The 24897-nt window shown below is 34.4% G+C and overlaps 1 protein-coding gene across 2 annotated transcripts in view; it reads left to right on the top strand.

The window, feature by feature from the left end:
• Window positions 1–19470, top strand: part of LOC131664499 (sodium/potassium/calcium exchanger Nckx30C) — a 506423-nt gene extending 486953 nt beyond the window's left edge. For both annotated transcript variants that reach the window (XM_058935664.1, XM_058935654.1), the window contains exon 6: window positions 19083–19470. In XM_058935664.1, the coding sequence (XP_058791647.1) occupies window positions 19083–19323 (241 nt within the window). In that variant the 3' untranslated portion in view covers window positions 19324–19470. The remainder of the gene's footprint in view (window positions 1–19082) is intronic.
• Window positions 19471–24897: the final 5427 nt, after the last annotated feature.

Here is a 24897-nt window from a genome sequence, read left to right as displayed (position 1 = left end):
GATCTTGCAAATGGCTTTCAACAAATTCCTTTGAAGGCCGAGGACAGAGCTAAAACTGCATTTTCCACTTTACGTGGACATTTTCAGTATATACGCATGCCCGAGGGTTCGGTGAACGCCCCGGCTACGTTTCAACGAATGATGGACCATTTACTAAGAGGACTGTTAAACGTTGAAATGTTAGTTTACCTTGATGATATAATAGTTTATGCAAAGGACCTGAACGACCACGAGGGAAAGGTCAGAAAACTATTCGAAAGATTGTCTAATGCAGGATTGGTCCTACAACCGGACAAGGTAGAATTCTTGCGTAGAGAAGTCAAATTCTTAGGACATATAATTAGCAAACAAGGCGTAGAACCGGACCCAAAATTGGTCTCTGCAGTCATGGACTTCCCACGTCCAACCGGTGTAAAAAGTATCCGATCCTTTTTGGGACTATCAGGCTACTATCGACGTTTTATTAAAGATTATTCGAACATAGCAAAATCGCTGAGTGATCATATCATCAGGACAGAGAATACGAATGGGGATCCGAACAAGAAGAAGCCTTCAATACATTAAAAGAACTCTTATGTAAAGCTCCCATATTGACGTTCCCCGATTTCGAGAAACCTTTCACTTTGACTACCGATGCTTCGGACTATGCTGTAGGAGCTATCCTATCGCAGGAAGTAGATGGTGTGGAGCGCCTGGTGGCCTATTTATCGAGATTATTAAACTGTAACGGTCCTATTTATGAGCTATTTATTAAATCACTGAATGACTGCAACTAGTCTAACGTATCTATCTGTTTATTCAAAACAATACATTAAGCGGCGCTACCTCACTGTTTACGCGACAATATACAAATAAGAGTCGAATCAAAATAAACAGCGTGACGTCACAAAGTAATAGACATAGATATAATGATATAGGATATTAAGAAAAATATGTTAATTATAGATAATTTTAATATAACAAAGTATCGATTATATAGATTTTAGCATGTAGATTAATAATATTATAACAAAAATCTCATTCAACTATGAAATAATAATGAATATCAATATGCAAAGTTGATTTATTTATTAACTTATGAAATATTAGAAAAATATAAATAATTCATATGCAAAGTGAACAAACATAGAACATGAGTAAGAATTGGTTTCATTAATAACAGCTAAATAATAACTGTTATTAGTAAATAAACAATTAATAATTTATTTAAACAATAAGCTATTTATAGAACGAAAATATTAAGTTTATACTTGATAATGTTAACTTTATAATTTAGAAATCTTATATAATTAATCTAATAATTGCATATTAAGATTAGAAAAAACCGTTACAAATATGAAAAATTAGTCATAATTCAAATGTTATTAATTAATTTAAATAATTAATTTTGGATACTTCCAAAATTAATCAACTATAAAGTTATATGAAAATTTAATAATTTTCTATTGTAAATAATGTAATATCACGTTAATTAACTTTATTAGTTAATAACTTTTGACGACACTATTGGCGATAATTGTATATTGTATAAAATCAATAAATAACAAATACTGTAAAGTTTACATGTGTTAAAAACTTAATATTAATGGTTATTTACTTGTAAATTAAGAAAACTCATTTCTCAAAATTCGCGAATGTCTCTCGAATTTTCGATTAAATCTCTCCTGCAAAAATAAGCGGGAAAATCTGTGTATAAATAGGCCCACCTTTGCACAGGCTAGCATTCACTTCTAGCATTGCAAGGTGAGCGCATGAGTCTGAATAAACTTGGATTAATACCTAAGTTCTTTCTCTCATTGTGATTAACTAAGCAAGACTATCCTTTCCTTATAATTTGAGCTCGACTTATAGAACATCTCGCGCTATAAGAAACTTGGGCCGAATTATATCCTATCAAAGAAAGACTTTAGCTCTGCTTATGGGACAATTCGTACCATAAGAAATTAGGGCATTGTCTGACTTTCCTCGATATATTGCACTTACTTATGTATATTTGATTTACTTATTTATTACATTTGATTTATTTATCTATTTTCTTGACAATTAGAGTAAAATCATTGGAAACAAATTCTTACTCATTAGCTAGATTAGGAGAGTTCGAATTATTTTATTTATAAGTGATACAAACACCACAAAACAAATCAGAAAGAAATTATACGACGACAGAAAAGGAATGCATTTCGTGTCTATACGCCATGAATCAAGTCCGTCCATACCTGATGTGCAAGAAATCCACCCTAATAGCCGATCACGAGCCATTGTATTATATGCACAATCGCAAGGACCCAGGACAAAGATTGATGCGGTGGATGTTCAAGTTCACCGATTTTCAGTACACCGTCAAATTTAAACCCGGTAAATTAAACTGCAATGCCGATTCACTTTCCCGCAATCCAGTGGACCTGAATATGTATTTAAAAGAAAAAGAAAAGTGTGAACAGGACCTCAATGACAATATACCTAATATACAGGTAATGATGTTCGAGAAATGGAAAGATAAATCAAACAAACAAGAAGCCGCTAAAGAAAAGTCAGAGGAAGAAAAGAAAAGAATGCGGAAACGAGCAAACACGATTGCTGGCGAACCTAGACCGATAGGTAGACCTTTAGGCTCTAAAACCAACAAACAAAGGCCGGAGTTAGAACATAGTGTGATAGCTGGGAAAACGAGGAGTAAGAACCCTGCTCCATTGACAACTGCCGCCGACCCACAGCCTAGTACATCCGGTCAAAGGCCAAAAGCAAGGACTAGATTGCCTACGAATAAAAAGGATCCTACGACATAAGCTACGGGAACTAGACGGCAGGTACCGCAAAGTCAAAATTCGAGTAATATCTCGACTAACCGAGAAAGCGGAACTAGGACTGACATTTTACGGTGGCCGCTAGTGCGGAAAGATATGCCTCCAACGACGTCCAAAATAAAAGAAATCCAGAGTCAGGTTGCCCCTGCAGGTTCTTATGTGACTCTAACGGACGAATCCAGTGTAGAAACCGATAGGATCACTGCTAAAAGCCCGACATTTTCTCGGAGATCTATGATGTCGTCAACGGGTATAGAGGAAACGGACGTTAACACACGTAAACAAAGGAGTTATGAAAGCGAGCCGCCGATTCCGGATTTCACTCGTACTGGATTAAGGGAACAGGAGAAAACCGAACCCGAAAGGTTAGAAGATTCAGTTCAAAATATAAAGGACAAAACATTAACTGAAAACGCTGAATCGGCTACACAACGAACGTCGCAATCTGACGAAAGTGATGGATCATTGGATATTGAAGTTACTGGTCCTCAAACGAGTGATAACACTGATAGTACCAATTACGACGACATCTTTGAGAACAAACACTATTCTACCGAAAAGGAAATCGTGACCAACCTAACTCAAAATGAACTTGCAGAATCGTGTGCTAGGTTCGAGGAGAGTTTGAGACGACACCGGAGTGCCGAAGATGTGACGTTTTATTGGGACAATAGAGATTTGGAACCGTACGAAATCAGCCACTTCTCTGATGGGGACGAAGTAGATCCTGAATTACAGAATGTGTTAGTAGAAATGGACCCATACAGTGACGAAAACTCAGACAAAGAAATGGAAAGAAGAATAAAAAAATTAGTGGAATTGTCCCAACATGCTGTGGAATCCGAAATAGAACAAAGAAATTCTGAACCACAGAGCGATACAATAACGTCGGACAACGACTCTGTTCATGACAGTGAACATGAAAAATCTAACGAAAGGGATGAGTTAATCCCTTTGCAGAGACGAGAGTTATCGGTGACGCCTAATGTGAAAATTGGCGAACCTAAAAGCCGAAGTACCCCATTAAATAAGGGACAAACGGGTATCAAATTTAAGGGACTGGAAGAAATACCGGAAGAAAAAGAAAGTATAAATAGCGATACTACACGGTCCCCGGTCGAATTGAACTTTTCAAAGGCTCCAATAGATGATGATTTCTTTTTCATCCTGCCTCATGCAAAGGGACCCATAAATCAGTATAAAAGACCTAGCGATCATAAAAATCCTAGTTCCTCAAGAACAGAAGGTAGCGAAACCCTTTTGGGTCCTGGGTATTTTACTTTACAAAATAATGTGAGAAACTCTCAACAATGCTTGACTTACCAGAGAGACAATATAGTACATTTGATTTCACGGGATTGTGATAATACTACGGCAATATCCAGATTATTAAGCGAGATAGGTGCTATTGACCTACGTAATATGAAAAATAAAAAACCTAAGATTGGACAAATTTTAACGACAAATTATAAAAAACATAAGATATATTCCACAGTGGTAAAAGACAAATATTATAACTCAATGAGCGTAGAAACTATAAAGGTCGGATTGGCTAATTTAAAGAAGCTCTTAATTCGTGATAAGGTTAATAGCTTCTAGAACTATTAATCGGAGCCATTGAAGGTAGTCCGATAACAGTTACCGTATGTTACGGTAAAACGACTTAGCCTCCCAAAGAAGAGAGAACACATATCGTTAAAACGTTGCATGATAGCTTAATAGGAGGACATAAGGGCGTAAACCAAACTTATCAGAAGGACAGGAAACATATACAATGGAAAAATTAGACAATAATCCTGGACTGTATTATAAACAAATGAGTCAGGTTACAATGAAAAGAGCTGATTGGAAAGTTTATATAGCTCTCGATATCGCTTATTTAATAACACAGTCGCGACAATCGGTAGATTTCCACTCATTTTATGACAAATGTGTTATTCATCTACACATGGCGACCTGTGCCAATACTTTGGGAGAACAGGGATTGGACCTAAAAATGAAAACTTTAAATAGTTTGCACAAGGACGTCATTTTTGCTTCTAAAACAATGGACAGTATTGCTCCGCCCAAAATAAGGAGCCCATGTAGTATAAGAACTAAACGTCTAACGCCTTTTGGAGGCATTGGTACGCTTAGCCATAACTTATTTGGACTAGTGACACAGGACGAAACTAATGAGATAAATAAAAATATAGATCAGCTATTTGCAGATCAGAAAACTATGGCAAATCTAGTAGAAAAGAAAACTCATGTAATATTAACTGGCATGGACAAACTATATACTATGATGGACAAATATAGCGAAATTATAACACACCTAGAATCGCAAGTTGCGGATGTACTAAATAAAATGGAGGACGACCGGAAACAATGGGACTACATTATGCTCTTGTATTCTTACGGAAGAGCACTAGAAGCATGTTTAGATCATTGTATTGATGAATCCAGAAGACTATTGGACATATTGCATAATGTCAGAGAGGGTAGGATACATCCAGACCTGCTTTCCACCGACGTATTACACCAAATAACCTCTGATATCAAACACGCATATCACGACTTGGATTTTCCGATACCTTCAGAATATTTAAGAATAGAAGAGATTGTAAAAATTTCTAAGGTAGATGCAATTCACAAATCAGGACGGATATTCATAGTTTTGCATCTGCCCTTAGTGGACAGGAATTCATATAACCTTTACAGGTTGCATTCCATATTAGTTCCTCAACCATCCGCATCTACCGGAAATTCAGCCTACATAAGATACAGATACCCATATCTAGCCCTAAACAATGATCTAAAACAATATATGCGTTTGGATTATGCCACTCTAAAAGAATGTATAATTACACATCATGCATGCATTTGCCCGACCAAGGCACCGCGACTGGACATTAACCTCAACCAGGATTGTGAAGTCCGAATGCTATTACAACCGTCGGAAAAAGAAATCTATAATTGCGACTTGGTAATTAGGACACAACAAACAACGCAGTGGAATTACATCGAATCTGACGGATCTTGGTTGTTTTCAGCGGTAAAACCCGAAAACTTACGTATCAGTTGTCCGGGTCATAAAGATGAACCTGTTGGTCTGGAGGGCATTTTTATTATTAAAGAAACAATAAAATGGACACCTCAATTGGTTGCCTGGACAAATAAAGAAAGAACATTAACCGAAATAATGGACAAAATGGAAGTAGTAGGCGAACATAAACGTGTAACGTCTTATCATTCGAATCTAATTTACGGAGGGTTGGGAGTGAATGGAATTATATTCCTAGCTGCTACACTCTTACTGGCTTATAAATGTTGCAAAACAAAAAAATGGGGAACGTGTACTAACAATACTAAGAAAAATAATGAATTGGACATGAAACAGAACCCTGCTACTATAATCACCTTCACCAATACACCGGAAACAACTAACGTCGCTCAACACGACTTTACTAATATGTTACCCGATTCCGAAATTCCCATCTCCTTACCCAATTAAGAGACAAAATCGGGGCTTCCGAAACAAAGCCCTGTAACAATCTAAACTACTAACTAACACAACTGGGACCGTTAGTACCGGACTTTATCTTATGTATGGAAACATGATGGACGGATCTGTATTTTCTTTTTCAGCCCTAGTATTCTTCTTGGACATAATGAACAATCAGCTTGCTTCGAGTATTGAAGATCCAAGAGGCATTAGATTCTTGTACTCGGCCGACATAAAGCTGAGTGACTTACTCGTAAAATTGGAATCTGTAGGGACGATTATAGAATTCCATTCCATAGAAAGTATATTAGGACCGGATACAAAATTGGCTCTGTGCCGATATCAAGACACCAGACAGGCTGAAAAGGCTAGAAAGCTGGCGCAATGTATTACTGGAACTTCCCGAAAAGAAGCCGTATATTCAGCCGACTTGAGATCTCGAATATACAAGAGTGTGATAATAAAACCAAAGACACCCATTAATAAGAAAAGATTATTTTTTAGACTACCTTGGGCAGTCCCGGAACAAAATAGGGAGGTCGAATTTTTTGAACATTTTGTCGAATTTGGACGACTATTATATCATAGAGTAGTAAGAGACAATAGAGGACGACTTTCATTGGGGTATGTACAATATGCTAAAAACCGTGAACAAGAGGCGAAGCGAACCGTATTATGCTGGATATATGACGATTATGTCGATGCAAAACTAGAAGATGAACATTTCTATACTTACAAGTGGCAATACCAGAGGACATTGTGGTTAAATAAAAATAATTCTGCATCTAACGACAGACAACGTAAAGTTAGCAAAAAACAACGTACATCGAACTCACTTGAACGACTATCAGAAAGGCCTAGATACATGTCAAATATATTGGTACAAATAACAAACACCGGTGCCGCCAGCTCCTCTGATGCATCGACCGAATCACGAACAGGACATGGAATGGACGTTGCTGAAATATACATGAAGAAACCAAATTCAGAATCTGACTGTCCAGAAGGAACGATCACCGAACAAGATTTGGAAATGACTGATGGAGAAATCGAGACTGAGGTCAACTCAGAAGATCAGAAATACTTAGAAGATACAGCTGCGTCATAAGAAAATTTTTTTTTTTTGAACTCCTCTCTTTCATTAACTATTTTATATATACAATTTTTATATAGTTTCGTGATGTTACGAATATTTTTATTTATCAAAACCTGTATTATTTTACCTTAAATTTTAGTATGTAAAGCGGGTAGAAGGACAATAACTATATAATCGGACTTCACGGACTGTCTTTATCACACATAACTCCATTCATTCATATACTCTCTTTAAAACCCTCATTAATGTCTCTCTCTTGTATATCTTTATCTTACTATTATTTTCTTCTACATGGACATAATCTTACAGGACATAGTCATGTCAGCGCCCAACAGGATGAACGCCTTAACAAGAGGGGTCACAGTAGTACCCTACCACCAAGAAGAAAACACCTTGGTGGTTACTTTCCCTTCGACTACCGTACTGATGTAGTCCAAAACCTCCTAACCTATGGACCTATCGAACAACTTCATCAATTTGGGTCTCGACTGGATGGAAACAAATCCCTCCGTATACGCTACTGCGCCCATGCAGACTACCATTCGGCCTTAAACAACTACCTGAATGATAGTATCCAGTCCTTAAATCCCAACTCTTCCAGAGTTGTGATCAGGGAACAGGAATTCGGGCATCGGGTATTCCTCCGAATCCCGATGTACTGTTCGCGGGAACAGGTATTTAAGGACTTGGCAATCTGTGGGACTCTGGACTATATGTATTTTACGCCTACCACGACATATGGTTCTCATTTCCATTTGACCTGCAGTGTGCGATTTGTGACCAAGGGTTCTGCTGCTGAGGCTGACCGACTTTACCATAGGGTATATGGAGCCAAGTTGAACGAGCTAGAAAGGATTGTCCCCCTGTCCCTGCATAACAAGAACCAGCACATTCTACATGCACAATGCAAAAGCATTGTCATGAAGAAGGATTTCGAAGTCCATAAAAACCTATGTAACATGCAAATAGGTAAGGACTGGATGAAACATTGGCTATGAGACAAATCCTTCGAAAAACGAAGCTTTTACCTCCATCTACGTCAGTGTTAATATGAGGACTGGATGGAACCAGAGCAGTCCGAAGAATCTGTGGGCCAAAACCTGGTATTCATCACCATGCTGGAAAACATTTTGGACGAGCTGGCAGCAATGCCCATAAACACTACCAACCTTTAACTTTAATTTTCAATCCTTGTAACTCTTTTTCCCTATCTTTATAAAAAAAATTTAAAAAAAAAAGAGTATAGTAACCATTTTAATAATACATATATATTACCCGTTCTTACCATCCTTAATCATTCATGTTTATTCATTCTCACTGGACATATAATTCCCGAGGACGGTAATCATTCTAAGGGGGGGGGGAGGATGTTAAGTGACAACTTTTAAATTCACTTAATCCTGATATATGTAATAATGTAATGTAAAAAAAAAATTTTTTATATGTATTAGTATTATGTATAATTGCGCCGCGCGTATTAGTCGTACGCATTCAGCGCGCGTGGGCGGTTCGGCGGCCGCGTAGTAATGCAGTGACGGTGTAGTAACACTCTCGCGCCGCATTACTGTATCGCCCACGCCTAACAAAGCAGTCTCGAGCCAGAGTTAATCACGTCCAGTCGTGTCACAGTTCAAATCCTCTTCAGAATTACGTACAATTTTTTATTCGGTTCTTTTCTTACAGTTTTCATCTCAGTTTCTTGTCAACCAGTTTTTATTATTATTATTTCCTAAAATCAGTATATTTATATTCTTTTTATCAGTGATTAACGTATACGCGTGACGAAAGTAACAGCAATAATAAACGTATTATATATATATATATATATATATATATATATATATATATATATACATACGTATATAGCGTACGATCAGACAAATTCTAGTACAATTACTTATTACAAGGACAATAGTTATTATAAAGACCAGTTAAAATAAAAGATTATATTTCTTGGGCAAATATTCTAACAATATACACATATATATACAACTATATAAATTCAACGACAAGTCTATTAATAATAATAACGAATAAACATTTAACAAGTAAGTAACTCAAGGTTCATTATTATAAAACTGTCTTCTTCTTACCTATTTCTCTATAATAATAATAATTCATGGAGTAAATACCATTTGGCAAATTCCACGTATTCATTTTGTGTATAACTACATATATATATGTATATGTGTATGCGATTGTTAAATTCTTAACTATCTTGGCTTTGGTATTTTGCTCTCGCGACTCCTTTTATTTATTGTTATAAATACCGGTCGTACCAGCGTAATATGATCTTTTCGATTACATAGTATGATAGCCTACGCTGACGAAGTGTTTAAAAATTAAGCACGTCCCCAGATAACATGATATGCATGTGTACAGGATAAATAGTACGTCTGCAATATTTTGACTATATTTAAAAGAACTCGGTTCCAAATTGCTAAAACTCTTGAGTAAGCTTTAACTTCAACTATACATAATTATAATTAAATCAACGATAAATCGGCTTCAAGAGAAATTCCCTTAACGAATAGATTATTACCTGTAATTCGGAAATATATATATAAATTTAGTAGTATATTTATTGTTACGAATAATTTTTCAATAGTTTAAATCGCAGCCCTATTACTACCTTTAATACCTTTGTCTTTAACCAGTAGAGTCGAGACTAATGAGCGTTTCGACCTATATAATTATTTTATTATACATATATAAATAATCGTGCCTATATTTGCAATAGTAGTAGAAGGACCTCTATATAAATATATTCTAGTTATTTGATTTTTTTTTTATTATTTATGTCCCATAAATATACCTATACATAAAATATATTTAATAATTAACTTGCGAGCGTTAAGTGAGTGGGGCCTCATACATGCAGCAATTCACCACATCGAGTTGTAGTGTCACTCGTTTGCTAAAAGGACACTAACGACGTGTGTGTCTACTTAAAAACACATCACACCAAGTATGAAGCAAATCAGAAGCCAGAACTGACAAGAATATGTCTAAACATCAAGAATATGTCTAAAAATGACTTCCTTTATGCTTTTGGGGCCGCTCTACAAGATTCTGAAGTCAGAATAATGATTAGATTTCAAGAAAAAAAAATATGGCGACTTTTTTCGAAAAAAGCACTGAAAAATTTGTCGAGAAAAATTTAAAAATCAAATTTTTTATCACAGTAGCATGTTTTTATTCAACAAAAATGAACACAAGTTTGCACAAACATTCCAAACTTTCGAAATATGACCTATAAAAATTAAAAATTTCAAAATGTTCGTCTCAATATGGTGGCGAAGTAGAAATTTCCTTTTTAACTTCAGAAGCGTTATTCTCGAAAACTAAAGACTTAATTGAAAAATTTCTAAGAACAAAAAAGTCTTATAATCAGTCAAGAAATAGTATCAAATTTTTTCAGAATTTTTAGAGACACTTTTGGAAAATTGGATTTTCTGGATTTTCCAAAAAGTTGAAAATTGTCTCAAAAAAATCTGAAAAAATTCAAGAGTATTTCTTGGCCAATTTCAAGACTTTTCTGTTTTTTAGAAAATTTTCAATAAAGTCTTTAGTTTTCGAGAATAACGCTTCTGAAGTTAAAAAAGAAATTTCTACTTCGCCGATATTTTGAGACGTACATTTTGGAATTTTTAATTTTTATAGGTCATATTTCAAAAGTTTGAAATATTTATGCAAACTTGTCCTCATTTTTGTTGAATAGAAACATGCTATTTTGATAGAAAATTTAATTTTTTAATTTTTCTCGACAAATTGCTTTTTTCGAAAAAAGTGTTTGAGGAGAGAGATAGAGGTGAAAAGAGGGTGGAGGCCGAATAGAAGTGGAGTAGAGAAAGAGGTTTGGAGAGGAGCAGGAAAAAGCAGAGAGAGAGAGAGGAATAAAGAAAAAAGAAAAGTTGAGGTTAAGAAAGAAAATCAGGAAGCAGGAAAGGTAGGTAGAGAGGAGGGGCGGTAAGAAGTAAAGGCGGAAACAGAAAAGGTAAGACAGGGAATAAATGTGGCATCACGAGCAGAATTAGAGAGACGAATTAAGGCGTACGAGTTAGTGATGGAAACATTTGTGACAACAGAAAAATTAAGAGATAAGGGTGGAAGGATGGATAAGAAAGGCCCAGAGGAGGTAAAGCAGAAAAGAGTAAAGGCGGTGAGGGGGAGAGAAAGCGGAGAGGGGCTAAGGGAGAATATTAGAGGAGAAATGAGAGAGGCAAAAAGATACAAGAGTAAAAGTGAGGGGATCGAGATGGAAGGGGAGGGGTGAGAGGGATTGGACAACACGATAAGAAAAGTGGGAAAAAGTAGTGGTGCAGAAGATATAATGAAAAAGACACGGGCAGATATAAGGAATTTAAAAGAGGCATGGGAGAAAGAAAGGAGAGAATAGACAGAAATGTTTAAAGAAATAATGGAAAAAATACAAAGCATGGAAGCAGAGGGGAAAAGAGGAGAAGAAAGATAGGAGAAAAAAATAGGAAAAGTTAGGAGACAACAAGAGAGAGAGAGAGAAGAAAGAAAAAAAGAGACGAAAGAAGAAAGGGAAAAAGCAGGACTTAGAGAAAAGAAACTGCAGGAAAAATGGGGAGAGAGGATGAATTAGTTGGAAGAAGAGTGCGTGGAACTAAAAGAAAGTATAGAAGGAGTAAACGAGACCCAAAGAGGAACAGAAGTAGGCAATAAGGAAGAAATAGAGTATATGAGAGAAAAAATGTATAGAGAAAGTAGGATAAATAATATAATAGTGACAGACTTAAAGGATGAGTTAAGATGGGAAATGAAGGTAGAGACGGAGGACTGGTTATGGGAAAAACTAGAAATGAAAGGAGAGATAGTGAATCTGAGAAGAACAGGAGGGACAGTGGGAAGGGATGATCGGAGAGAAAGAGGAAAAAAGATGTGGCAAATTAGATGCGCTTCATGGGAACAAAAAGAAGGAATTATGAAGAGGAAAAAGAAGCTAAAACGGGAAAAGATCTACATAGATCTGGACTGGACGTTAAAGTAGAGAAAGATAAGAGAGGAAGTAAGAATGAAAATGAGAAAAATAAAAAGTAAAGGTAAAGAGGTAAAGATGTGGCATAACGGTGTGAAGTCAGGGGAAGAAAAATGGTGTAGAGCGAGAAACAGGGAAAAATCGTAGGAGAGGAAGGTGAAGAAACCAAATATCATATTACAAAAAGCAATATCTTCGCATTTATTGCAGCTCCTAGAATGGACCACAGTTGTTTGACATATAATCACTACAAATAAGAAAAATTTTATTTATTCAAAAATAGACTTCTATGAATTTTCTACGATTATGTTGAGTTTTCCACGACTTTTCTACGACATTTTTACGACTTACGTATGTCTTTAATATCTTTTATGGAGGAAAACAAAAACTATTTTTTTTTTCTATTTAAAACAAATTTTTGATTAACAGAACAAAAAATTTACAGAAAATTTAAGTAGAACACAGAACAATTATTTGTATCAACAAACACAGAAGAACAATTACTTATAACAACGAACACAACAATTATTTATATAAACGAATACTGAACAATTACTTATTACAATGAACACAACGATTATTTACATACGGCTTAGTGATGGAAAGATTTGTGACAACAGAAAAATTAATACATTAATCCCCCCTCCCTTTCCATCTCAATCCCCTCACTTTCACTCTTGCATCTTTTGCCTCTGTCATTTCTCGTATATACACACATACGGACACGCGCACACATACACCCACTCATTCATTCATTCGGAGACTAACACATCCACAAGGATACTTTCACTCATTCATTTCACAGTCAAGATCGTCATCGTCATCGTCATCATTGCCATTTTCTCCATCTAAACATTGCTCGAAATGTCCGCTGTTCTGTTGAATACATAGCGTAGCTCTACATCTAACATCTCGCGTTGATCTCTCAACGTCTGGATCAAGATGATCGGCGAAGTCCTCTATTCATAAACACAATTCATCTGCAATGTTCTGAGGAACTTCTCCATGATAAATTTTCTCCTTTGAAGATCCCCACAAAAAGAAATCGCAAGGTTTGCAATCTGGCGATCTTGCTGGTAATTCAATTGGAACATTACGACCAATTCAGCGTCTAGAATAGATCTGTACCCAATTCCCATAATTCGAATTATAACATCCATAAACTGGGTAGTATGTTTATAAGTTACGTGTTATATGTGCGAATAGCGTGCGAGAGTTTATATGTGTGAGATCGAATATAGAGTATTCGTATTTGTGTTCATATCCACAGACGCGTGCGCACGTGTGTATGTATTAAGTATGTTCGTGTGTGTGAGTGTTGTGTAAGCAAAATTTTACCTGATCTAGATGATTTCATCTACATGTATGTGTATTCGTGTATTACATGGGTATTCTACATGTGTGTGTGTATATGTATGTGTGTATGTTTGTGTGTGCGTGTTACGTGTCTTTGTCTATGTTTATGCATGAGCGCGCGTGTTTATCTGATCGATATGGTTTCGGAAATTCACAGCAAATTGTGCTGGTGCTCCATCATGCATGAATATCATATTGTTCTGGTGCTCTTGCGTTAAGTGATTATTTAATAATTTCTGCAGATCATTTTCAAGAAAATTTAAATAATTTTCGCTAGTTGGAGATAGAGGAGGTTCAAACGGACCAATTAATCTATTGGCGATCAATCCAGCCCAAATACTTACAGTAAAGTGATGTTTTGAAAACCAGCTAAAAGATTCCATTGATAAAATCATTTTTTTCAAATTGGAGTAAAGATATTTACAAAGAAAATTATATCTTTTAGAAAATCATTTGCATTCATTCGAATACCCAAAAGCTTGTTTAGCCCTAACATTCTTCAAAAATAAAAAGATAACGGCTAAGGAGACTTTACCTTGTCGAATCAAATTGAAATTTTCGTAATTCCACGAGTGTTCATTATGCTGGTTGAATATTCCCAGTCTCTCATAAGTCGACTCATCCGTCCATAAAATTTGGTTCAAGATACCCTCATCGGTTTCAATTTCATCCAACAACAATCAACTATAAGCTACGCGTCGTTCAGAATCGCATTATAAGATTGATTTTACTACTTTCAAAAGTTTAGATTTACAATTTGAAACAAATAAATAAAACGCAATCGAGACACATGGTGGCCTACAATGGCTCATTAGGTAGGGCAACAGACTCGCATCCGGTAGGCCCGGGTTCGATTCCCAGTCCCTGCTGATTGATACAAGTACCACTGAAAAAAGTTTCATGTGCTTTGTTCTCAAACACATTGCAAGCCTTCGTCGCTAATTAGCACTGATGTAGCATAAATAGAGCAACGTTAAACAGAAAAACAAAAGATACGTAGTGAGATAAGTAAGAATTAGCCATGATTCTAATAGAGATTTGAAAAGAGTAGTACAGTAAATAATAAAGTAACTATTTGCGCAACATTTGGGTTTGTAAGATTTTTTATAGTGGTATTTTAATACGATTGATACAAAAATAATGTATTTGATAGAGTAGGAATAATAGAAAAAAATAAAAAATATAATACAATTATAATTTTTGTTATAGTACAAAAACTTTCATGAAACTTTTTACATTGTCAAAAGTTTTTTCGGACAATCATCAAATTTAATGGAATCGGAGATAGAAAACTAAAGGTAGTTGTATCTATAGACTCGAAGAATACGCAAAACAAACGTATTCCAGATACAATTAGGTGTATATTTCCAAATAAGATTGAGTTATTGTTTGCCGTAATATTAGATAAACGCGCAGATTTACGAGTAGTTCAGAACATTGAGCCGAATTATGAAATTTGTCAATAAATACAGTGTCCGGAGATCAGCAATACAAATGTCGATGCTCTAATAAATACAGGTAGCGAAGTAACAGCTATGTCAGAAAAATTATTTACGTGGATAGGCAATATAAGTATGAATTTAATATATATTGTTGTTAAGAAGTTAATAAAATCTTGTATTATTGGAATAGATGGGCAAAAAAATTGAATATAGTTATTTATACCCAGCACAAAATTTTAATGTTATCAGTAAATAGTCAAATTGCAAAGTTATCGTATAAGGCCGATTCTATCTCAAATCATACGGAGCTCCATGGGCACCCATGAGCAAACCACACCAAACTATTTTTTTGAGATTCTATTATGAAAATAAAGCGACACGTATTTTTTTTGCCTTAGACGCATATTTGATTTAATATTGAATTTTGAAAATTCACTTCTAAAATTCAAAGTTAAAAAAAAATTTTAAGAGTTGGATTTCGACTTTCTACTGCTCGGTCATTATTAGTCCAAATCGGATGAAACTTTTTTCATATTGTAGCAAAATTGAAGACCTTCAAATGTACGTGATCAAAAATGTGCATAAATGCATTTTTCAGAAGATTATGCACTTTTGCATAAAAATTGCATCCTGTAAAAATACCGATTTATCTCAAAAAGGCCATCTTTTTTTTAGCCCATTTTTTTTTTGTAGATTCGTTGTACCATCGTGTTCAAACATATACCAGTCCGGTTTCCGGTTTTTGCTTTTTTATGGAGAAAAAAAATAAAAAAAAAATTTTTTCTTCCGTGTCGAAAATTTGAATAATCTACGTAAATGTATGTTACTTCTATAAAAAAAAACTGTAAATCATTGAACGCTCATGTTTACAAACACTGCCGCATTCTTTGAGTACGCGAGTACTATCCACATACGCATATCTGGAATTTGACGACAGTAGAAGCTTGGCTTTCTTGTAGTTATCATGTCTACTCTCGAAAATTATTCTGCAAAGAGACTGAAATGCCCCGATTATTTTCAAGTTCACAAAAAGTGCGTGTATCAAAGTAGAACATTGAACTTTCAAGTTGTGGGTGATTACGCAGGATTTTTGCAAACAAAGTTTGCAGATGAAAGTATAACTGCTAACAGTAGTGTATGTAGTAATTGCTACAAGCGTATTTACAGAGCTCATAATGATAGTGTAGATCATAATGATACGGTTGAGATCCCCGATTCGGTGGAAGTGAATGTGATTAACGTTGGTGGTGATAGTGAGTTTGAACTGGATTCTTCTGTACATGTTGATGAATTCAATAATGCAGTTATTTCAAAATTGGAAAATCCAGTATCGCCTTTGCGAAAAAAAGGAAATCTTTCCCACATGAACATCGAAACATATGTTCTTAAAAAAAAAAGACAACTCGTGTCATCGTTTACTAAAGCTACGAGCCGGAAGTTAAGAAAAATATATGATACACCACTTGAGGAAGAGCAAAGCTATTTGGGTCATATGTCCAAAGAATTAAAGGATGACGTAGCTAAAGCCTTTGATAGTTGTCGGAATATTTCAGACAAGATCAAGCTCTTGACCATTATAGCTCCTATATTATCTAAATGCCAAATCTTATCTTTGTTTCCACAAGTTACGGCTTACATGGTTGATAAATCAAGAAAAATTTCTTCAAATGAAGGTAACTTTATTTTTAAAATATTCAAAATTAGATATATTTGTTGATAGTTTATTCTAAAAGCAGAAGTTTTATTGTGTAATTTTCGATTATAGGAATTTACAGTGAACCAGATCGCTATAATGGACATCCATTAGAAAAAGAAACAAGTGAAATAGTCATGCAATATTTTTTGAACGATGATTTTAACTGCTCAAGACAAAGTCCTAACAAATGTGACGTTATTACTGTGATTGAACATGGGCAAAGGGTGAAAAAAGTTAAACGTTTTTTAACGAGGAGTATGAAGGAAGTATACAAAGTTTTCAAAGAAGACAATCCTAGTATAAAAATTAGCAAATCAAAATTCTACTCAATGCGCCCAAAATATGTACTAATAGATCCAGTGAACGATGTATGCTTATGTATTTATTGTGCAAATTTTGATCTACTTCTCATTGCTTTGAAAAATTTTATTGGGCAAACAAGTACTAGTCTTTCGAGTATGCGCTCTGAAATGTTATCAAATGTTGTTTGTTCAGCCCCTACAGAGTCTTGTAATTTTCAAGAATGCACTTCATGCCCTGGCGCTAATGGCATCACATTCGACAAATTAAAAATTGACGAATCTGAGGTAGATAGTGAAATATCATTTGCATTTTGGAGTAAAGGTACTCTAGAAATGAGAACGGTATCTATTGCTACGTTCAAGGAAGAGATTGCAGAGCATACCATCAAAATTATTTCTCACTTAAGGATTAAGGAAATACAAAGGTTAGAAATAAAATCTGAAAAAGAAGCAGTATCAAAAAACTGTCGATGGTTATTGATGCATATTGATTTTGCTGAGAATTGGACAGTAATTTTGAAAAATCCCCTTCAAGGAAACCACTGGGTAAACAAACAGATTTCAATTTTTACTGCAGAAAATTGAAGATAGGAATAGTTCCATGAAATTCGATGGTATCCAAAGATGCCACATGTGGAAGTCTGAACCATCCAATGGGAAGAGCAAGTGTTTTATCGCTAGAACTGCAGTACATGAATGGATTGAGATGGAGCAAAAAGTAAAAATGACTAAAAGGAAAGTCAAGGTGAAGAAAACTTCGGCTAAAAGAGGAAAATATGGTCAAGTACGTCAAAAGAAAAATAAAGTTTTATCAGGAAAAGTTAAGAAAGTGAATAACAGGCGAATAAACAAAAAAAAGAAAAATAAATAAAGAATAGATTCAAGATATATCAAAAAATAAATGTGAAACATTATTTTATTTACTTTTGAACCTTTTTTTTATAAAAGTAATATACATTTACATAGATTATTCAAATTTTCGACACGGAAGAAAAAATTTTTTTTTTTATTTTTTTTCTCCATAAAAAAGCAAAAACCGGAAACCGGACTGGTATACGTATGAACACGATGGTACAACGAATCTACAAAAAAAAATCGGCCAAAAAAAAGATGGCCTTTTTGAGATAAATCGGTATTTTTACAGGATGCAATTTTTATGCAAAAGTGCATAATCTTCTGAAAAATGCATTTATGCACATTTTTGATCACGTACATTTGAAGGTCTTCAATTTTGCTACAATATGAAAAAAGTTTCATCCGATTTGGACTAATAATGACCGAGCAGTAGAAAGTCGAAATCCAACTCTCAAAATTTTTTTTTAACTTTGAATTTTAGAAGTGAATTTTCAAAATTCAATATTAAATCAAATATGCGTCTAAGGCAAAAAAAATACGTTTCGCTTTATTTTCATCATAGAATCTCAAAAAAATAGTTTGGTGTGGTTTGCTCATGGGTGCCCATGGAGCTCCGTATGATTTGAGATGGAATTGGCCCTAGTTTTCTTACATCCACGACGGGCTAACGCTAAAGTCAAACTCCAAGAACCCTACGCTTTTTTTCTATTTCAAAGAACGATATCTCCGCTTTAAAAATTTTAATTTAAGAAATTAGCTAGTATTTTGTTGAAAAAGTTAAAGTTATATTTTATGTTTGTATAATAGAAAAATTAACTTTTGTTTACTCTTAAGGGTTGAACGAATCTGACACAATATTTTATAAAATATAAATTTTGAATTTGATATTATTTTTAAGAACGAATTTATCAGAAAAATAATAATTTAATAACTTAATTATACCATCTGAAAAATTATTTTAATTGCTTGTATATCTTATAGACACTTTTAATAAATACAAATACATAAATACATCAATAAAGATTATATCCTTTTTCAGACTTCCTGTGCCCTGGCTACTATATGGACTTATTTATGGAACACCCGTTGAAGTGAATTCCGTAGGAATGGTCTGCAGCATTGCTATTTTATTTTGTATGCTCCTTTTTGTTATTCTCAGTATAGCATTCTTCAAGTGGCGAATGAATAAAGGATTAGGATTTACAATGTTTTTACTTTATTTCGTTTTTGTGACGGTATCTTTAATGTTCGAATACGAAGTTCTGGTTTGTCCAGTTTGATTTATTACAAATTATAAATCTAATTAAATAATGATGATGCAAGTTTAACAAAATCGGTTGTAAAATATAACTGTAAATATTGTATAAACTCCAAATCAATCAAATTATTATCTAGATAGTTGTTACAAATTTAAAATAAAATTGTTGTGACAGTTATGCATTATTAAAGAATTTTCTTTCATAATGTGTTATTATATATTATTTATTTCTTTCAAAAAATTACAATATCAAGTTGTCATATCTGAATGCTATAAATCAAGAATTACAGTAGCAAGCTACAGGCGAGGACGCACAAAATGACAGCAAACTTAATCTGCTCACAATATTTATATACTAAGATGCCGCTTTTCGGCCTATTGAAAAGTAAAATATGTATTTCTTAATTTATAAGTGATATATATTGATGGTTTATTAATGACATAAAAAAATCTAGAGTACCATCATGATTTATGAATTAATATTTATGAACAATCTTTTATTAAATGATTTTAATGATCAAAGGCACATCGTTACCGTTCAGCATTTCAACATAATCTTTGACTTTCCAAAGCTGGCAAACGCAAACACTGAAGATCTTCTTTTACTGATAAATAAGGCACGCCATAGTTAGACAATAATTAATTTTCAAGGTTGGATGATTTCTTCAAATTAATTCATAAAACGATATTCAAACTGCAAGTTTTTGATGACTTTTTATTCTAAACCATAATAAGAAGAAGCAGGTTGGAGATCCTGTACCTCAGTCTTCTAACACGAACGCTAAATCAAACACTCGAATGTTCAAACATTTTCTCTGGAGCCATCCTCAAGTCGACTTCATCGTCACCTCAGCTGTCTTAAGGGTAAAAAGAATCAAGCAATATTCAAATGTATTGAGTTTTTTAAACTCGATAGCACTGGGCATCAAGATCACCAAGGAGAATAAGATTCGCAGTGACTGTTTTTGGATGAATTTTCTCCGTGACCAACCTCTAAACGTCGTAATATCACAAGAACCATCGTCACTTCTTCAACATCATATTTTAAGGGTTCAGATTCTGATTCTACAACTAAACCAATCTTCGCGTTTGTCCTAATATCATTAGGACATCAATTATGACATTAAGACTGGCTTGGTTTATCAGCCAAAAGGCATAAATTCATTCCATAGGGTCTGCACCAAAAAAATCGTCCAGGATAAAAAATGGTATTTATTTTATCATTATTTGAGTTCTATCATTTGACAAAATATATACTCAATTCTCTAATTATGAGCGATTCATTAAGGTTTTATGTCACGCGTTGGAGGAATAAGTCTTATATAAAGGACAAGTCGACTTGATTTTACATAAAAAAACTGTAGCTCAATTTTTTCTAAAAACGTCTTCATTATAATTTTCATCTTTGAAAAAAGAGTAAAAAAATGTCCGTTTACGCTACAATAAGTTACGATAGAATTTAAACTTTTTGACGTCAAGGCAATTTTTAGATATCATTTCAATGTCAACTTTCTTTTTAAATGGAAACCCGTATTTTTTATTTCGGAAATGAAAAGAGCGGGAAATGTTACTTTCACATATGTACTTGAATTAGAGACTTTGAGAGTCATTTGAAGGTTATATCTCACTCTTTTTATTTCCGAAATTAAAAATAGAGGTTTCCATTTAAAAAAAATGTTGAAATTTAAATGACCTACAAAAATGATCTTAGGGTCAAAGTTAACGTCATCGATTATTTCTTTGGACCAAACCCTAAAAATGTTGTATAAATTTTATATATTATATATACAGGGTGAGTCATTTTAATTTCCCCAGTCTAATAACTTTTGAAACAAGCAAATTATGCAAAAATGTTTCAGACCAAAGTTGTAGGGGTTCAAGGGGGACATCTAGGGGTGACTTTGAAATTGACCTTGAGCTTGACCTTGACGGCTTTCTCAAGGTCAAGTCTATTTTTTTATTGGGAACCCCTATTTCTGACCTCGGAATCGGAAAGAGCGGGAAATTTTACATCCAGATAACATCTTTTAACATGGGTCAAAATAAACCCTTAAGGTCATGCTAAGGTCAAAACAATCCTGGAACAAGAATCGAACAATGTAAGCAAAATAAGAAAAAATGACTATGAAAAAAGTTGTAGGAGTTCAAGGGGGACGTCTAGGGGTGACTTTGAAATTGACCTTGAGCTTGACCTTGACGGCTTTCTCAAGGTCAAGTCTATTTTTTTATTGGGAACCCTTATTTCTGACCTCGGAATCGGAAAGAGCAGGAAATTTTACAGGATTTAAATTTTTTAAATTTAAAAATTTTTTAAATTTAATTTTTTTAAATTTTACGGGACTATTCTTGTTTCCGTTCCCTATCCTTTTTTATTTTTCACCGGACTGTATGATTATTATTAATAAATTTCAAATATTGGAAGTTGTTGCTAATAATTTGCTATTACAAGTCTATTAAATTAATGAAACTATTTCAGTATCAATCTGATGTTCTGCAAAGAAATAAGAGTAAAAGTTAAATACATAAGGATAAATTTCATGTTCAATGAAGAATCTATTACATTTGGAAGTCGTTTAGAAAGTAATCGCAATACGTTCAGTCGTGATTTCAATTTTGAAAAAGCTTTAAATATTACTTTTGTTTTAACCATGCTTGTGTTCATTGTATCACTATCATTATTTCTTCATATTTGAATAAGAGACCTTTCTTATTGCCATCGATCATATGAAATCTAATTTGGACAATATTGCCTCTGTTTTCAGTAATATTTAATTTGTATCATCTTTCTATGATCTTTGCCTTTGTTGATTTGTATTGAGGTTTTTTGAAAAAATCTTTTAAATATGGCTGATTTTACCCCAACAGAGATAGTTGATATGATTTGGATTTTAGGAGAATGTAGAGGTAATTACCGTGAAGCGTCAAGGTTGTATCGAATTCGATACCCACAAAGGCGCCATCCTGATCACCGTACTATTCATCGTCTTGAAGAAAGAGCTCGACAAGGGCATCTACGAAGAAGTCGACCAAGACATGAGTATGATGATAGAGATGCTAGGGTTTTGGTTGTCTTAGGATTGGTTCACCTAAATCCTCATATCAGCAGTCGACAAATAGAGAGAGAAACAGGAATACCTCAGAGAACCGTTATTAGAATTTTAAGAAGTAATAGATATCATCCGTATCATATTACCTTAACGCAAGCATTAAACGCTAATGATATGAGAAACAGAGTAAATTTCTGTCGGTGGGCTCTACAGATGATTTTGCAGGATCCGAATTTTTTTAATTATGTCCTTTTTTGTGATGAAGCTACGTTTCATAATACTGGCCAATTGAATCGTTACAACAGTCATTATTGGTCTGATCAGAATCCTCACTGGTACAGACCAGTCGATAATCAACATCGTTGGAGTGTAAATGTATGGTGTGGAATAGTTAATGGTCATCTCATCGGGCCATTCTTTTTTGAAGAAAACGTCAACGGCAATGCTATTTTAGAACTTTTAAGGGATCATCTCCCACTTTTACTTGAAGACGTAGATCTTGAGACTAGACGTCGAATGTGGATACAACTGGATGGTGCAGGACCGCATTTCGCTTTAATTGTACGAGAGTTTTTAAATAGAAATTTCCAACAAAGGTGGATTGGAAGAGGTGGTCCAGTTGCTTGGCCTGCACGATCACCGGACTTAACTTCCCCAGATTTCTTCCTTTGGGGATACTTAAAAAATACTGTGTTCGCCGAAGCGCCCACAACAAGGGAGAATATGATAGAAAGAATTAGAGTTGCATGTAGACAAATCTCTAGAGATATCTTACTGCGCACTATTGAAAGCTTCGAACAGAGGCTCAGGCAATGCATCGACGTAAATGGTAATAATTTCGAGCAAAACCGATAGGAAATAAGTTTATTCTAGTTTCATCACGAATTGTGAGAGGCAAGGGGACTCACATTAATAAAGCACCCCAAATCGTGAGAGGCAAGGGGATTCACGTTAATAAAGCACCCCGAATCGTGAGAGGCAAGTGGACTCACGTTAATAAAGCACCCCAGAGGGAACATAATCCTATTACGTCCACGTCGTTGTTCCTGGGTAGTGCTAAAGATAGGAAGTTTATGATCTTAAACATCAGCATCGTTAGTACATGGCCAGTCCCTTATTCTTTGGAAGTTTATTTAACAACGGTCATATGCGATAAAAGCTTCGCCTCGAAATGTAACAAAAATAAAAGAATTTTCAAGAATTTGACCTTTGCTTCATATTGAGAATAGAAGTACGACAAAGGTCTTCGATGCTCGTTAAACCTTTTGATGTTTGAAAGCGGCTTCAATTTCTTAAGTAAAAACTGAAATATTGTTTATGTTCTTATGAAAAAAAACTAAATAGATACTTGAACGTAAAATTTCCCGCTCGTTCTGATCCTGAGATCAGAAATAGGGGTTTCCATTAAAAAAATAGAAATGACCTTGAGAAAACCGTCAAGGTCAAGCTCAAGGTCAATTTCAAAGTCACCCCTAGATGTCCCCCTTGAACCCCTACAACTTTGGTCTGAAACATTTTTGCGTAATTTGCTTGTTTCAAAAGTTATTAGACTGGGGAAATTAAAATGACTCACCCTGTATATGGGACGATCCATGTCAACCGGATCACTGCTGTGTCCAAAATTTGATGTGACCAAAAAAATCGTGCAACGACTCATTTTAAAGCTTAGGATATCTACTTTCTGATCCTGTGTGCGCCTTTGCAAAATCCAACATGGCGGCTCCAATATGGCGGCTACAAGAAACAAACTCGTAAACAAAAAATTTTATTTTTCAAATTTTTAGTAATAAATGTTAAAAAAATTAATATTTCATATTTTTTTATGAAAATCTGGCTCAACAGAGACCATTTTCGCTAAAATGAAAAATAAAAAAGTTATAATTATTTTTTTGAATTTTTGTAAAAGATCTTGGGAAGTTTTTTAATTTTTCAAACAATCCTATAAATCCAAAAAGTAAAAAATCGCTCAAAGGAATTCGAAAAAATTTACACTTGTGTTTTGATGAATTTCAAGCAATTTTGTTCCTTAAATTTTTTTTCCAAAGTCATTTCCTTCTGAGTAAAAAAATCGCATAGTTTTTTATTTTTGAAAATTTTCAAAAATTATAACTTTTTTATTTTTCATTTTAGCGAAAATGGTCTCTGTTACTTTTTTGTAGGAAATGAGCCAGATTTTCATAAAAAAATATGAAATATTAATTTTTTTAACATTTATTACTAAAAATTTGAAAAATAAAATTTTTTGTTTACGAGTTTGTCTCTTGTAGCCGCCATATTGGAGCCGCCATGTTGGATTTTGCAAAGGCGCACACAGCATTAGAAAGTAGATATCCTAAGCTTTAAAATGAGTCGTTGCACGATTTTTTTGGTCACATCAAATTTTGGACACAGCAGTGATCCGGTTGACATGGATCGTCCCATATATATATGTATATATATACTGTGACGGTAAACGTCTTATTAGCGCTAACAGCTCAACCATGCGGCTGCCTGCGAGGGCAGCACCTACCGGTTGAGGCAAATGTGTGTGTGTAATGAGGGAATTCGGC

The sequence above is a fragment of the Phymastichus coffea genome, unplaced genomic scaffold (genome assembly GCF_024137745.1).
Source record: "Phymastichus coffea isolate CEN01 unplaced genomic scaffold, Cenicafe_Pcof_1.1 PCOF00003, whole genome shotgun sequence".
NCBI classification, from domain to species: Eukaryota; Metazoa; Arthropoda; class Insecta; order Hymenoptera; family Eulophidae; genus Phymastichus; species Phymastichus coffea.
Note: the sequence above shows the minus strand (reverse complement) of the source record. Positions and strands in the feature narration are given on the sequence as shown.